The sequence below is a fragment of the Antedon bifida genome, chromosome 3 (genome assembly GCF_963402885.1).
Source record: "Antedon bifida chromosome 3, ecAntBifi1.1, whole genome shotgun sequence".
Lineage (NCBI taxonomy): Eukaryota > Metazoa > Echinodermata > Crinoidea > Comatulida > Antedonidae > Antedon > Antedon bifida.
In genome coordinates, this window is record NC_136228.1 from 20,157,001 (window position 1) to 20,172,600 (window position 15,600).

General features: G+C 38.0%; 2 protein-coding genes across 3 annotated transcripts; one reads left to right on the top strand and one right to left on the bottom strand.

Moving 5' to 3' along the window:
• Positions 1-4,668, bottom strand: LOC144836976 (uncharacterized). 2 transcript variants are annotated; one of them, XM_078691937.1, is made up of 7 exons: positions 4,530-4,668; positions 1,647-3,484; positions 1,398-1,559; positions 1,111-1,299; positions 797-914; positions 376-662; positions 1-83 (listed from the first exon to the last, which is right to left on the bottom strand). In XM_078691937.1, exons 2-6 carry the CDS (start codon positions 3,477-3,479, stop codon positions 574-576), a joined length of 2,391 nt encoding a protein of 796 aa, XP_078548063.1. In that variant the 5' UTR covers positions 3,480-3,484; positions 4,530-4,668; the 3' UTR covers positions 1-83; positions 376-573. The 2 variants fall into 2 exon arrangements, with proteins under 2 accessions (XP_078548063.1, XP_078548065.1); XM_078691939.1 differs by lacking the exon at positions 4,530-4,668 and having other exon boundaries at positions 1,647-3,510.
• Positions 4,669-6,606: 1,938 nt separating this feature from the next.
• On the top strand, positions 6,607-11,325 carry LOC144837210 (uncharacterized). Its single transcript, XM_078692224.1, has one exon. It carries the CDS (start codon positions 6,658-6,660, stop codon positions 11,323-11,325), a length of 4,668 nt encoding a protein of 1,555 aa, XP_078548350.1. The 5' UTR covers positions 6,607-6,657.
• The last annotated feature ends 4,275 nt before the right edge of the window (positions 11,326-15,600 follow it).

Genomic DNA, 15,600 nt, shown 5'->3' on the forward strand with positions numbered 1-15,600 from the left:
CCAGTACACACTTCCTGACGACGGTGATAAAATACTTTGTTAAAATCCGTTGTACTGCGTTTGTCCGAGTAAACATGTTGATACTAAGAAAAAAAGAAGAAACAAAAACAAATAAGTCAGAAAAACCTCTTAGAAAAAGACTACCTAAAAAGACAAATACAAAGAAATGAAATTAATACGCACAATGATTTTACATCATACTAATAACAATTGAATATAGCATGACATAAATTAGCCAAACAATGTATATTTGGTTTTTCCTTGGCGATTAAATGTTTTCATGTTTTTTTATATATTTTAATATTAGGCTATGATGAAATGTTTTTTTTTGTATTTACCAGTTTAATAAAATAAGTACGATGTTATTATTCTTACTCTACTTCTTTTTCTTGGCCAAAGGTGTTCCATCAAGCAAGTTGGAGACTGATTCACCCTCTCTTCTTGTATTTCCTCTTTTTGCAGCTTTGATGCAACGTCCTGTAGCATGTAAAATTAAATAATTGTTGGAGAACTGGGTGATATCTGGATTTGCATTTTGCCCTCCAGCACTGCGTTGTTTAGAAAAATACTGTTCTAACGGATCCTGGTTGAATTTACGGCCAAAACAAATTCCACTCCTGGTACTTCAAGCAACAACTTAGTGAGCTCAACAAAAGATTTCACTGTCAGAATTAAAAAGAAATTAATTAGCGCACATTATATTTTTATTTGCACATATATATAAAAAGATATTGATGTTGTGATGACACAATTCAAGCTGTTAATGGGTCACGAACTTAATTATAATTGTTCATACCTGTTATCCGTAAGCCAGTAAGTGTTTGTTCGCTTAAGCATCGTTTTGCGTTTCCCGTTCCCACTGTAGGCTGATTTTCCCAGTCGTCAATGTATTTCAAAAACACGTCTGTCAGCCACTGAGAATGTAAAATTATCAAATAAATGTTTAAATGTAGGTAGGCTGGCTTATCATGCATGATTACATCTATGAAATGCCATTTCTTTTATAACATGAAATAAATTTACTGTACATTCTATACTACAATAAGGAGCAAATATAACTGCATCTTGTTTTATTTGAATAAAGAATTAGAAATTATTACGAGGACCTACCGTAAAGCGTTCGTCATTGGAGCTGCGGTATGGGTTAAGGTCAGGATTTCTTTTATTCCTACCCTCGTAAGAATTCTTAACGTTCAAGCAATCAAAAAAACGATTGAACATCCTAACAAATTGTACCGTTGAGGAAAGTTCGTCATCACCAAGTAGCTCTAAAGCGTTAGCAACAGTGCTACTAAGTACCTGTGGGAAAATGTGTTAATTAGTATTAAAAATGTCAAATCAGGACAGTAGGGTCGGTTGTGATATAGGTTCATTAACATAGCTTTTGATCTTAATACCTGTGCTGCAAGGTACACTCGCATCCGCAATGATGGTGTCAAGTAGATATGCTCGTTCTTTAGTTTATGTAAAATTCTTAGTCCAGGAGATTTCTGTTCAAGACCTATATCATGTTCGTAGATTTTTACCAGATGCGACCATTTGATTGGTTTTCCTTTGTTCTGTGGACAAAAGACCATTATTATTATTTGTTCTACTATTGTATTTAACCGATTAAGATTTATCGGTTTGGATAACGTATAACTTACCATTAGCTTTCTTGAAGTTCTGCTGGACCAAGACTTCTCCCAATTGTTGCGTGTTGTCTTTATAAGGTGCGGGACATCCGAGAAGAAATATATGTCTCTATCGCGTGCATACAGGTTGACAGTCTTGTATTGCAGTCGGTCGTCGTCATTGCTATGTATTTTGAAAAATTTTCTGTTTGTGGACGCTCCGTCTGCAATAACTGCACGGACTTTTAAGCTTAGGAATTCTAGAGCTTCAACAATATTCCAGATAATTGGCAACAGTTGGTCCCCCGTCATTGCTCGACATGGGTAATATGCAATGGGTAATCGGTGACTTGTAAAGATGCCCATCACCATGACTACTAGAACATGCGTTGCGCATTCACTTTGATTTCGTCCTTCTACTGACATTCGGAACGCTTTGAGTTCTTCATTCAGTGCTCCCAGTTCTGTCATACCGTCGATTTTTTCGGTTTTATTATTATAAACCATCCCGCTCTTGATGTTCATTTCATCGATAGCAATAACAACATTCTTTTCATAATCTTTTTGAGAATGAATCTTCATCTCTGTTGCCACGTGCTTTAAAATATCGGGATTTATACTAGGTACAGCATCTGTAAAGTGCTTGTACCTGCTGATGGTATTTATGTGTGGTAACACAAGCATCCCAGACTCCTTTAAAAATTGGTAAGCGGCAGGAGATTTGGTGTGTAGGGCCATGCATAAGCGCATTATAGCTGGGTGCCATCTTATTCCTTTCTTGTTTCGTAACGCTACTGCTTGCAGTTGTTGTTCAAAAAGTAGTTTTTCTGGAGATCCGTCAGGAAAGTTCAACGAACATTTAGAATCATCGAGCATAGTGCAAAATGCATCGTTTTGTTTGTCGTTTAACTTCACAGATTCATTGTTTAGCATTTCTGCGATTTCATTTGTTAGTGTTTTGTTCTTTGCTGTGAGACGTTTTTTATCTTTCTTCATGTTCTGTAACCTTTTTCTCTTTTCTTCTTCGGAAAGAACGGAAAACGTCACATGTGACGATGATTCTGTTTTTGAGAAGTTTTTCTTTCTCTTGCTTACATACGCCGTCATCGCTCTAATATTTACTCCATACACGCGACAAACTTTACATTGGCGACCGGTTGCTACAAAAACTTCGCACTTAACATGCCTGATAATGTCATCTTCAACATAGGCAATTACTTTCCCATTTTTACCCCTAAAACAAGTTTTCATTTTCAAAGGGGCTGGAATCAGGTTGCCACCACATAATGGAATAGATATGAGATCTAGAAAAGTGCTGATGTTTTCGGTTTCCAAAACTTCTGGTATATCTGAAAGAAAAGCGCAGTTTTTCTGATCTAATTTTTTTCCTCGTATAACAATTTCCCAGTTACCGTTGCTTTGAATAGAAACGCATCGCTTATTTTGTAAAATGGCTGAATCAAATTCAATTAATATTAGGCGTTTCTCTTCCTTTACTACAATGTAGCCTCGTTTGATGGATTCAATTTTTCGAACATCGCGGTTTAATGCAACAGGACCACAAATCAAGCAATCAGAAGACGAATGTGCAATAAACGGCTTAACCTCAATTGAAACTGTTACGTGCATCTTTTTCTTTGCCCTATCACGCCAACTTCGCAATTTTCGTTCACATTTTGAGCATATATATGGAGGGTGTACACTTTCGTCATCGTTGCTAACATCAATATTCAGCCATTTTGTGATAAGTTCACTGTATTTCTCTTTTCTGAAAGGTAATGAACGATTTCGATGTTCCTCAGTCGTACCGTTACATTGACATAACCGGCAAATATTTGCCAGATTCAATTGATGAAATTCGTTCATTTAAACTGAAATATGGACATAAAAACAGAAATGAGTATAAATATATAGTATAATAAATTATTATAAACCTAAATTCTATTTTCTATCTTAAGTTAACAAAAAAGGCCTACTTCTAATATTTATTTAAACAGTCGGAATAGCACAAAGCCCTTTATCTAATGCAGATTGTTCTAGTAACCGCGATGTACCGAACTGTACATAATCCTTTTAAACAATAGCTTTTAATTACAAAAGAGCATAGACTATATTTGTAATTGAATTTTTAACCAACACATGTAATTTGTAGTTGTTGTTACGGGTTTATACTAAACGAATATACTCGTAGTATTTTATACCATATTTCATAATAACGACTATCCGAAAACTAAAACCAATTGATTAATTTCTTCTTTAATAAAATATTAATACTATTTCTAACGTTATTACAATTATTAATATATTAATAAACCTACATAAAAAAAAACGTAATTTCTATTATTATTGATATTGTTTATTATTACTAGGTATATAGGCGCGGCTTAACCTATTGATAGGCCTACCGGTTACGGTATGTACTAAATATGTCCATCATTATGGGATAAAATATTATCCTTATTTAGGCCATGCAATTTATTAAATAATAATATATTACGAAAATATATAATATGTAGCGACAAATTGTTAAACGATAATTTAGTCCTACAATTTCACTGAACTCTTAGTATGTGATCGTAAAAACCATATATTTTAGGATATCAATATCATAAATAATTTAATTATACAATATCAAACTAAAATAAAGAATTTTAGTTTTGCTAAACAGTCATAATATAGACTGAAACATTAATTAAATGTCATATACAGTAATAAAAATAAGAAATTGTGTCGTTGGAATTCTAATATACGTATATTTTTGAATATTCATGAGCACAAATTATACAATTTTTTTCATGCGCGCATTTGCGCGCACTAAAATATGATTTTAAAATAAGTTGGAGTCTTTAATATGCTACAAAATGCACTAGGGTTCGTAAATGAAAAAGTTGTTTAAACGGTAAAATTTCGACTTACCAAATGATACGTCTATGGCTTGATAAAAAATATGATTAATTTGTTAGCTGGTATAAAAACTGCGATATCTCCGTGAAAACTTAATCGATTTTTAAACGGTTTTTTCGAGAAAAAAGCTCAAAGAACAATGAATAACTGCACAAAGGTCATGCTTCACTATGATGTATTAGGAACTACTGCGCAGCCTCTGTTTAATTTTCTTGTCACTGATGTCATGCTTGGCTTCTTCCTTAATTAGGGCGTTACGTAATCAGAGCCGACTCTGCAGCGAGCTGCACGGGTAAACAGGATGTTCTTCAAAGGATCGTTATGGGAAGTTTATTACCCTATGCTTAAGCACTACCGCACAGCGTGATACTAATTGGATTAACTGGATAGCTAGGCCATGTTGTGTCTCCTCTTATTCTTTACTCCATGCTTATACACCGAAATATACGGTAGTACATTTATACATGCACATTAGGATAACCGATGTGTAGGGCGGCTACAAAAATTGACGTATAAGTTGCACCTGTGTATAAGACGCACCCCCTAACTGAGAGTAAAATATCGGTATTTTTTATATCGTTGATGTATAAGACGCACTTCCTTCCTTTCATCAAAACAATGTTTTTTGAAATTGTAATCAATATTAATGTAATAATATATTTTGTTGTCACAAGTGACATAAAGTTGTGTATATATTTTGCAAGTCATTCTTACTTTTCCTTTTGTTTTCACTATTTGAACCTTTCTTTTGTTTTAGGAAGCTATTGTGTGAAGCCAGTGGAGCAGAGTTTTTGTGTTGCAGAGAAGGATTGTGTGGTGTTTGCTGATTGGAGGAGAGGTATAAGAGTTAAGTTAGTGTGTGAGTTGCTGATTGGTGGAGAGGGATAAGGTGGTGATATGTGGGTAATTGAGGGAATTTTGAGGTAGATGGAAATTGAGAGGAGACAGAGAAGGAGGGCTATGTTATGTTAAGCCAGAAAGGGATAGGTGAATATTGATATGAGAAACTAAGACGTACAGGAGAAGAAGTAATTGAATTATGGTGATATAGAGCTGAAGCAGAAAGGAAATAAAGAGATATACATGAAGTTAATAAATTGTGAGTTGGAGATAATTATGGTGATATAGAGCTGAAGCAGAAAGGAAATAACGTGATATACATGAAGTTAATAAATTGTGAGTTGGAAGTAATACTATAAGGCTGTACTTAAATGTAGAATTGTTGAGATTACTGAGGATTAATTTAAATTGTGAATGTAAATTGACGGAAGAAATAACTGTTGGAAACAGCAGAAGTTGTTGCATGTAAAGAATTGTTTGGATATATTGAAGAGTAACTGGATTGATACTGATATTATTTTACGTGGGAAGGAGAAAGGAATAATTGGTCGGGGAGCGGATTGCAGTGCAGAACGACATCAAGAAACATTTTAACTTTATATTTGATTTATTTATATGTCAGAAAATAGGAAGAATTATAATTGATAATACAAGCAGAACGGGAGCAGAGGCGTGGGAGTTGTTTATTTGCAGAATCGTTTTAACTTTTATCTTTCTAATTTGTTTTTGTGTCAGCGTAGGAGAGAAGGCAAGAAGGAACGATATTGTGGACATTTATTATTGTTTAATTATTCATCTTGTGATATTATTGTATTTGAAAGGGGGGTTTCGGGGATTTATTTAAAAATAAGAAGATTGTTGATATTTTGTTTGAAAGGATTGGGAAATTTGGGGAATTGCATAAAGTTTGTGGGGAATAGGAATACGGTATCATTGTTTGAGAATTGGTTGGGTTTTTTTTTTTTGTGGTTTTTTTTTGGGGGTTTGAATTATAAAAGAAAGAATTGGTTGTCAAAGATTATTATTAAATTTTACTTTTTACATTTATATGTGTACAGTTGTGGCTGTTTACCGTTGTTCACCGTTGGTTACCAGCACTTACATGTCCGAAAGAGCCGTAATTGCGGCTGTGTGACATTTATGGGGGCTCGTCCGGGAAACTTTGTAACCTAGCGTGAACATTGGTAGATGAAACAATTGTACGTGATTCTTGGATTGTCTATTTGCCATATTATTGGCATACTGTATACTTATATTGGATACTTATATATATATATATATTTTTTGTTTTTCTTAAGAAATGGATCTCACTAAAATTGTTGACGCAGGAAAAGCGTTGGGGTTAGATGGAGTGGAATTAAGAGAGTTTGTGGAAAAGAGAGAGGAAGCTGCCAGAGAGAGAGAAGAGAGAGCACTAGAGAGAGAAGAGAGAAACAGGGAGAGAGAAGAAATGGAGCGAAACAGAGACAGGGAAGAGAGAGCACTAGAGAAGGAAGAGAGAGAGAGAAGAGAGGCACTAGAGAAGGAAGAGAGAGAGAGAAGAGAGGTACTAGAGAGGGACGAAGCAGAGAGAAAAAGAGCGAGTGAAGAAAAAGAGAGAGAAAACGAAAGGGCGAAAGAAGCTGAGAATCAGGCCTATCTTATAGAAATGCGAAGGTTAGAAATCCAATTAGAACAAGAAAAGAATCGGGCACGGCCGGGTGGTAGAGTATTACCCAATCCTGAGTCACGGGTTAAGGCCAGTAAACCTAAATTACCCCCTTTCCATGATCGAACAGATGACCTAGATGCCTATCTGAAAAGGTTTGAACGGTATGCGACTAGTCAGGAGTGGAAAGAAATTGAGTGGCCGGTTAACTTAAGTGCCCTACTAACTGGGAAGGCTCTCGAGGTTTATTCCAGGTTGTCGTCAGCTGAAGCTAACGATTACAAACTGTTGAAATTGGCTCTTCTAAAACGGTTTCAGTTAACCGCCGGTGGATTTCGACATAAGTTACGAACAGCTAAGCCCGAATACGGAGAAAGCGGCCCGCAATTTGCTGCGAGGATAAGCAATTATCTTGATAGGTGGATTGACCTAGCAGAGGGGGAAAAAACCTTTCAGGGGTTAAAAGATTTATTGCTGCGAGAGCAGTTTACCGATGGGTGTGGGAAGGACCTAGCTCTGTTCCTAAGGGAACGTCAACCGAAAACGATACAAGCGATGGCTGAAATTGCGGAGCAATATTTGGAAGCTCGTGGGGGATTATTTGGTAAACCAATAGAGTTTAAACAAAAAGAGCCAAATTCTCCTCAACTCTCCTCTAATAATGTTCCCAGTACATCCTCATCACAAAGCCCTTCTAGTTTCCGTAGTCCAACTTGTTTTATATGTCATCGTGTAGGTCACCTAGCTAGAAATTGCAGAGCCTCAACTATGCATAAGCCAAACTCTCCTCCAAAATGTTACCGATGCTTAAAAACAGGACATATTGCCAGAAATTGTAGACAGGACGCCAACAGTTGCGCTGGGTTGTCTACTTCACCACAAACAGAGTCTGATTGCCAGAAATGTACAAAACAACACGAATGTAAAGCCAAAGAAGAAATTCCCGATGTGGGTGCCAGTATGGTTACGAAAATGTCAGAGTCTTTAAATCAATGTTGTATCAATAATGATGGTGATAAGGTCACTCTTCAATGTGGGCACTGTCTTCCAATTATGACAGCGGCTCTAAATAATTCAATTAGTAAAATGCCCGTTTATACAGGTTGTGTTGGGTCACACTGCGTCTCTGTTCTTCGTGACAGTGGCTGTAGTGGGGTGGTTGTGAAGAAAGATCTTGTATCAGCCGAACAACTTACTGGTAAGGAGAAAACCTGTGTGCTGATTGATGGCACGGTCCGCAACTTACCGGTTGCATTAATACATGTTAATACTCCATTTTTTTCAGGAAAGACGTATGCACTATGTATGAATAACCCTATTTATGACTTGATATTAGGTAATATTGCAGGAGTACGAGCACCAGGAAATCCAGATCCCACATGGACAGAGCGAAATCTTCAAGGATGTTCTGTTGTTACCCGGTCTCAAGCTAACACTATGGATAAACCATTCAGAACACTTAAAACTACAGAAATACACAAGCAAATCATCACAGCGGGAATTATGAAAACCGCCCAGCAACAAGATATCAGCCTTGCAAAATTCAAGGATCTTGCAGAGAAACAAACTACAACTGTGAGTAACAAACAAGCCGAGGCTAGGTTTATTTATCATAAAGACCTATTATATAGGCAATTTTCCTCTCCTAATATTGAACACGGGGATAAGTTTACCCAACTAGTAGTGCCAGCTGACTATCGACGCCAGGTAATGCGCCAAGCCCATGAAACCTTATTAGGAGGACACCAAGGGGTAAAAAAGACGACAGATAAAGTGTTGACAACATTTTGGTGGCCTGGGGTAACTGCAGATATTACTCGATATTGTCGATCCTGTGACATTTGTCAGAGAACTGTACAAAAAGGTAGAGTTACGAAAGTGCCTCTAGGAAGCATGCCTTTGATCGAGGTGCCGTTTGAACGGATTGCCGTTGATATAGTTGGTCCCATTTTCCCCATGTCTAAAGGTCGTAATCGTTATATACTCACAATAATAGATTTTGCTACTCGTTATCCAGAGGCAGTGCCTCTACCAAATATTGAAGCTGAACGGGTTGCTGAGGCCTTGGTTGGTGTTTTCTCTAGACTTGGTATCCCGAAAGAAATGCTTACCGATAGGGGATCACAATTTACATCTGAAGTCATGAGGCAAGTTAGTAAGTTGTTGTCTATACGTCAGGTAATGACATCTCCATATCACCCAGCTTGTAATGGTTTGGTCGAACGGTTCAATGGAACACTCAAACAAATGCTGAAACGTATGTGTGCAGAAAGGCCTACTGATTGGGATCGTTACATTGACCCACTACTTTTTGCGGTTAGGGAATCTTCACAGGAAAGTTTAGGGTTTTCTCCTTTTGAACTGTTATATGGCCGTACCGTACGAGGACCCATGTCCATCCTAAGGGAATTGTGGACCGAAGAAATCGAAACACCAGAAACAAAAACCACCTACCAGTACGTTATGGATTTACAGGAACGACTACATGAAACCTGTCAGATGGCTCAGAAGAATCTACAAAAATCTAAGGTCAGGTACAAACAATATTATGACAAAAAGAGTAAGTCCCGGGAATTTGAGGTTGGGGATAAGGTACTACTTTTATTACCCACAGACAAAAACAAACTATTGCTTCAATGGAAAGGTCCTTTTAAGGTTGTAAAGAAATTTGGGTATCTAGACTACCAAATTGACCTTAACGGGAAATTCAAAATATTTCACGCCAATCTCTTGAAAAAGTATTATGAGCGAACCGCAGACATTAGTGCTGCCTTAGGGGTATCCGAGCCTTCTGGTATCCTTGAATTAGCTAGCACCGCTGTTATTGAATGCGAACCTAATGAAACATTTACAAATAACCAAAATTATCATCTATCTAATGAGAATCTTTTACAGCTCCACCCTCTACTAGCAAAAGAAACAACAGCCGACATCCACATCAACGAAAGCCTGGATGATACACTAAAGCATGAGGTGCACCGACTTATCGGAAACTACAAAGATGTACTGACGGATTTACCGGGTAAGACTACACTTGGGCAGCATGAAATCAAGCTGGAAACTGATGATACAATCCGTTCCAAGCCCTATCCACTTCCACATGCGTTGCGAGGTACCATTAAGGATGAGGTAAATATGATGTTAAATCTGGGTGTAGTGGAGCCTTCAGGGGCACCGTTTGCCTCTCCAATAGTATTGGTAAAGAAACCGGATGGGTCAAATCGATTCTGCGTGGACTTTCGAAAACTTAATCAGGTTACAGTTTTTGACGCCGAACCGATTCCGGACCAAGAGGAACTGTTCACAAAGTTGGCCCATGATCATTATTTTACTAAGATAGATTTAAGTAAAGGGTATTGGCAAGTTCCCATGGATGAAGCGTCAAAACCTTTAACAGCCTTTCTAACACCAGATGGTTTGTTTCAATTTAATGTCATGCCGTTCGGCTTAGTCAATGCACCGGCTACTTTCAGTCGTATCATGAGAAAATTACTCAAAGGAATGGATAATACACTTAATTATATTGATGACATTCTAATTCACACAGCTTCTTGGGATCAACATATGAAATGTTTGTCTGAATTGTTTGGACGTCTCCGCAGGGCCAATCTAACTGCTCGACCAAGCAAATGTTTCATTGGGTATGAAACAATCGAGTTTCTTGGCCATGTGGTAGGGAAAGGACATGTTCAACCTCGAGTGGAGAAGATACAAAGCATCTTGTCAGCCAAACAACCAGAAACAAAGAAACAACTCCGGTCATTCCTTGGGATGACCAACTACTATAGAAAGTTCATTCCTAATTACTCTGTGATTGCTTGTCCATTAACCGACAAAACGAAGAATCGGGAACCTAACCGAATATGTTGGGAGAAGGCCCAGGAAAGTGCGTTTGTTAAACTTAAGGAAAAATTAAACAGTACTCCAATTTTATGCCTTCCTAATTTAAACAAAGATTTTATTTTGAGAACAGATGCGTCCGAATATGGAGTGGGAGCGGTTCTAATGCAGCAGTATGGTGACGTGAAGTTTCCCGTGGCGTACGCTAGCAAGAAACTGCTTCCTCGAGAAAAAGCATATTCAGTGATGGAAAAAGAATGCTTAGCCATTGTATGGAGTGTACGAAAATTTGAGTCTTATTTATATGGACGAAACTTCACGTTGGAAACTGATCACCAGCCGCTTGTGTTTATGCACAGAGCGAAATTGTCCAATGGGCGAATTATGAGATGGGCCCTGGCTCTACAACCGTACAAGTTCCGAATAGAGGCGATTAAAGGCAGTGAAAATGTAGGAGCTGATTATTTAAGTCGAGTGTAAATAGGACCCGTCACGGTATGGAGAAAATGTTGATACATTATTCTTTTAGAGGGGAGTAAATGTCACAAGTGACATAAAGTTGTGTATATATTTTGCAAGTCATTCTTACTTTTCCTTTTGTTTTCACTATTTGAACCTTTCTTTTGTTTTAGGAAGCTATTGTGTGAAGCCAGTGGAGCAGAGTTTTTGTGTTGCAGAGAAGGATTGTGTGGTGTTTGCTGATTGGAGGAGAGGTATAAGAGTTAAGTTAGTGTGTGAGTTGCTGATTGGTGGAGAGGGATAAGGTGGTGATATGTGGGTAATTGAGGGAATTTTGAGGTAGATGGAAATTGAGAGGAGACAGAGAAGGAGGGCTATGTTATGTTAAGCCAGAAAGGGATAGGTGAATATTGATATGAGAAACTAAGACGTACAGGAGAAGAAGTAATTGAATTATGGTGATATAGAGCTGAAGCAGAAAGGAAATAAAGAGATATACATGAAGTTAATAAATTGTGAGTTGGAGATAATTATGGTGATATAGAGCTGAAGCAGAAAGGAAATAACGTGATATACATGAAGTTAATAAATTGTGAGTTGGAAGTAATACTATAAGGCTGTACTTAAATGTAGAATTGTTGAGATTACTGAGGATTAATTTAAATTGTGAATGTAAATTGACGGAAGAAATAACTGTTGGAAACAGCAGAAGTTGTTGCATGTAAAGAATTGTTTGGATATATTGAAGAGTAACTGGATTGATACTGATATTATTTTACGTGGGAAGGAGAAAGGAATAATTGGTCGGGGAGCGGATTGCAGTGCAGAACGACATCAAGAAACATTTTAACTTTATATTTGATTTATTTATATGTCAGAAAATAGGAAGAATTATAATTGATAATACAAGCAGAACGGGAGCAGAGGCGTGGGAGTTGTTTATTTGCAGAATCGTTTTAACTTTTATCTTTCTAATTTGTTTTTGTGTCAGCGTAGGAGAGAAGGCAAGAAGGAACGATATTGTGGACATTTATTATTGTTTAATTATTCATCTTGTGATATTATTGTATTTGAAAGGGGGGTTTCGGGGATTTATTTAAAAATAAGAAGATTGTTGATATTTTGTTTGAAAGGATTGGGAAATTTGGGGAATTGCATAAAGTTTGTGGGGAATAGGAATACGGTATCATTGTTTGAGAATTGGTTGGGTTTTTTTTTTTTGTGGTTTTTTTTTGGGGGTTTGAATTATAAAAGAAAGAATTGGTTGTCAAAGATTATTATTAAATTTTACTTTTTACATTTATATGTGTACAGTTGTGGCTGTTTACCGTTGTTCACCGTTGGTTACCAGCACTTACATGTCCGAAAGAGCCGTAATTGCGGCTGTGTGACATTTGTTATATCTACAACGGCGTCCTTTATTTAGGTTTTTTCTTACCTAGGCTCAGCCGCGCCCAGCCTCAACAAGAAGGGAAGTCCCCCATTCCGTCAGTTCTTTCTAACTTGTTATTCATGAGTTTCGCACCCGCAACATCGAGTGCATGACTGTGTGTGTGGGCTAGCCTCGCTCGGTCATTTCGAGAGGGCGCACGTTTTCACGGACAATCGTATTCGATTAGTATCCATTTATCCGAGAAGTGTGTACGCTAGGTCCATGCTATAATCAACTGGAGAATATACTAGTCGATTACTGTACACCATGTGGCCGCCAAGAAGGGCTCGCGCTGGGGGTACGGCGATCATGCGTATAACTATAATACTATTCCAATCGTAAACGTTTACAAATGAAATTTTATCGGAGCGCCTAAAACAGCTCCATAATGAACAAATCTTTTCATCATATTTAGTATAACATCACGCTAAAATGCCTTGAAAACTAGGCAGAAGCAGGTTGCCGTTACGTTAGTACACTGTAGCTAGGCCTAGCCCTACTCTTAGTTCTAGAGGCCAGGCCTTACCTTTAAAAGCCCAGGCCTAGCAAACGAGGTGTCGATATGTACAATCTGTGTGGTGAGGCATTTATGTTCGGTGTATAAGACGCACCCTTAATTTAGTGGTCAAATTTGCGTGTCAAAAGTGCGAATTATACACCGGCAGGCATCTATGAAGAACGTATAGTTAATAGGGCCATGATTAATCAGTTTTGAGGCTGTTGGGAGAAATGTTATCCACCATTTAAGTTCAATTATACTCACCGCCGAGAGGATCATCGTCACCTCAAAATGCCCGAATGCTACCAGATTTCTTAAATACAAACTCTCTGCAAAGGTCAACAATGCTTGATATCTTTGTTTTGGTAACCAAAACAGACACCGAGTCTAATTGAAACCCTAGATATTCTAACCCCTGAGGGGCTACCGATTATTCCCGATGCACTGAAAAACCTAATTTTGTTAGCAGCATTGTAGCTTGCAAAGTAGCCTCTTGACAACCCACCAATGTGTTGTTGGTGTAAAACGAGTCATCAATATACCCAAGCATGAGATACCAATCTTGAAGAGCTACCAGGAGCAATGATGAACAGAGACGGCTGGAAAAAAGTATTCAAAAGAATCCGAGCAAGCTCGACGCAGTAGTAGTATGAGATACCAAAGCGACTCCTTAGAGTAGAAAAAACTGGCTTCAGCAGCTTTGTAAAAATGTGAGGGCTACAAGAAAGGCCCATTAAGCATTAAATTTGTAAAATACACCTTTCCAACAAACTTTAAGAAACCGCCTATACTTTGCTGCAATAGGCACCGAATAATAGGCGTCCCGAAGGTCGATGGATGACATAAAACACCCCGGCTTCATAAGCTTTATTGCAGAATCTATCGTGTCCATTTTAAAATGCCTATAAGTGACATACTCATTAAGTTCCTTAAGGTTGAAAATAACTCTATATTTACCCGGTTCTTTTTTGGGACGGATAAAGATAGGAGAAACAAAATCTCCTTTAAATTGTTTGGAAGTCAATAACCTAATTGTCGATTATAGCCAGCCTGAACCAAGTCTGTTTGATTTGAAGAGATTGTCTATCTTTTTGGTAACATCATGTCCAAAAGAGCTCTGTGGTTATGGGCGTTGTAACCCCACAGAGTGTAACAAATCGTGAGTTAACATCTCCCTTCGTTTCAGGTTAAAACTCCCGGTTTGCAGTCAGCGCCACAACCAGTGCATGCATAGTAGTAGTTTTCAAATCACCTGAAGACTTGTGACACGCTTGGAGCAGAGCATACATAGAGTTTACGAACAGTGCCTGCACTTTCTGCAACCCAACATCATTGGTCCTGGTAGTAGGTTTCAACTGGCCCCACACAGGTAAGTTCACCTTGGGTTTGATTAGCATTTCACAGTTGAGTGGTCGAAGATATTTTCCAGTAAGCTCAGTCATCTTTGCAGGCGGTATCCTTCCACTAATCAGGTCACTTACAATTGTAGCCAATTTCTCATCCACAGCCGGCGCTGTAAGTGTGGCTGTACTAAATTCAGCTGCTAAGTCAGAAAAATCACTGGGTTGACTAGCTGTAGCTAACTTTAATTTATCACTAACACTAGAAGCTGCACCACCTGGCGAACCATCATGTTCTGCCATATTTGAAAATCTATGGAGACAGAATAACAGTACTATATAGCCTAGTCACTGTATATGAAACCACGAAATCTAATTGCTTGGCTTATTATAACACCTGTGAACGGAGACTATCAGCTTACTCTCCATTGTGCAGGTGTAAAGCAAAAAACACTGCATTAGGTAACTTTCCCTTTAACAAAATTATGCGACATGCAACAGCCTGCATAACATTCCATAGATTCCATAGATTAAAGATGGCGGCCATGCATAGCCTCACTAGCACGCCATCATTCTATAGGATAAGGAGATAGAAATAAAGGCATATAAATTAAGGACGTCCGCATGGTAATACAGTCCTCTAGAAACTACACCTAAAGCAAAATTTGAACTTTACCTTTTATGAAGTACACAACTGCGATGATCTCCACGCCATATGTAAAGGAAACAATATCCCACCAACTAGCGCAAACGTCTGACCTGTCGCGGTTCTGGAAGTACAATGATCTTAGCGGACACTGGTCGTGCGTCTCATGGGAACCCGGAAGTTGTGTCACTGTCAATATGGTAGAATAGCATTAGAAATTTTAACTCTTAAACGATCTGCAGTTCGATCTTCTAGATTCTAAGAGTTCTACATCTGCATAAACTGTCTTGGAAATGAGATACCGACTAACATCTTCAACGCTGGTGTCAATGTCCATATTTCCAAGGTACATACGGTAAGGAGGATGGGGTCTAGCTTT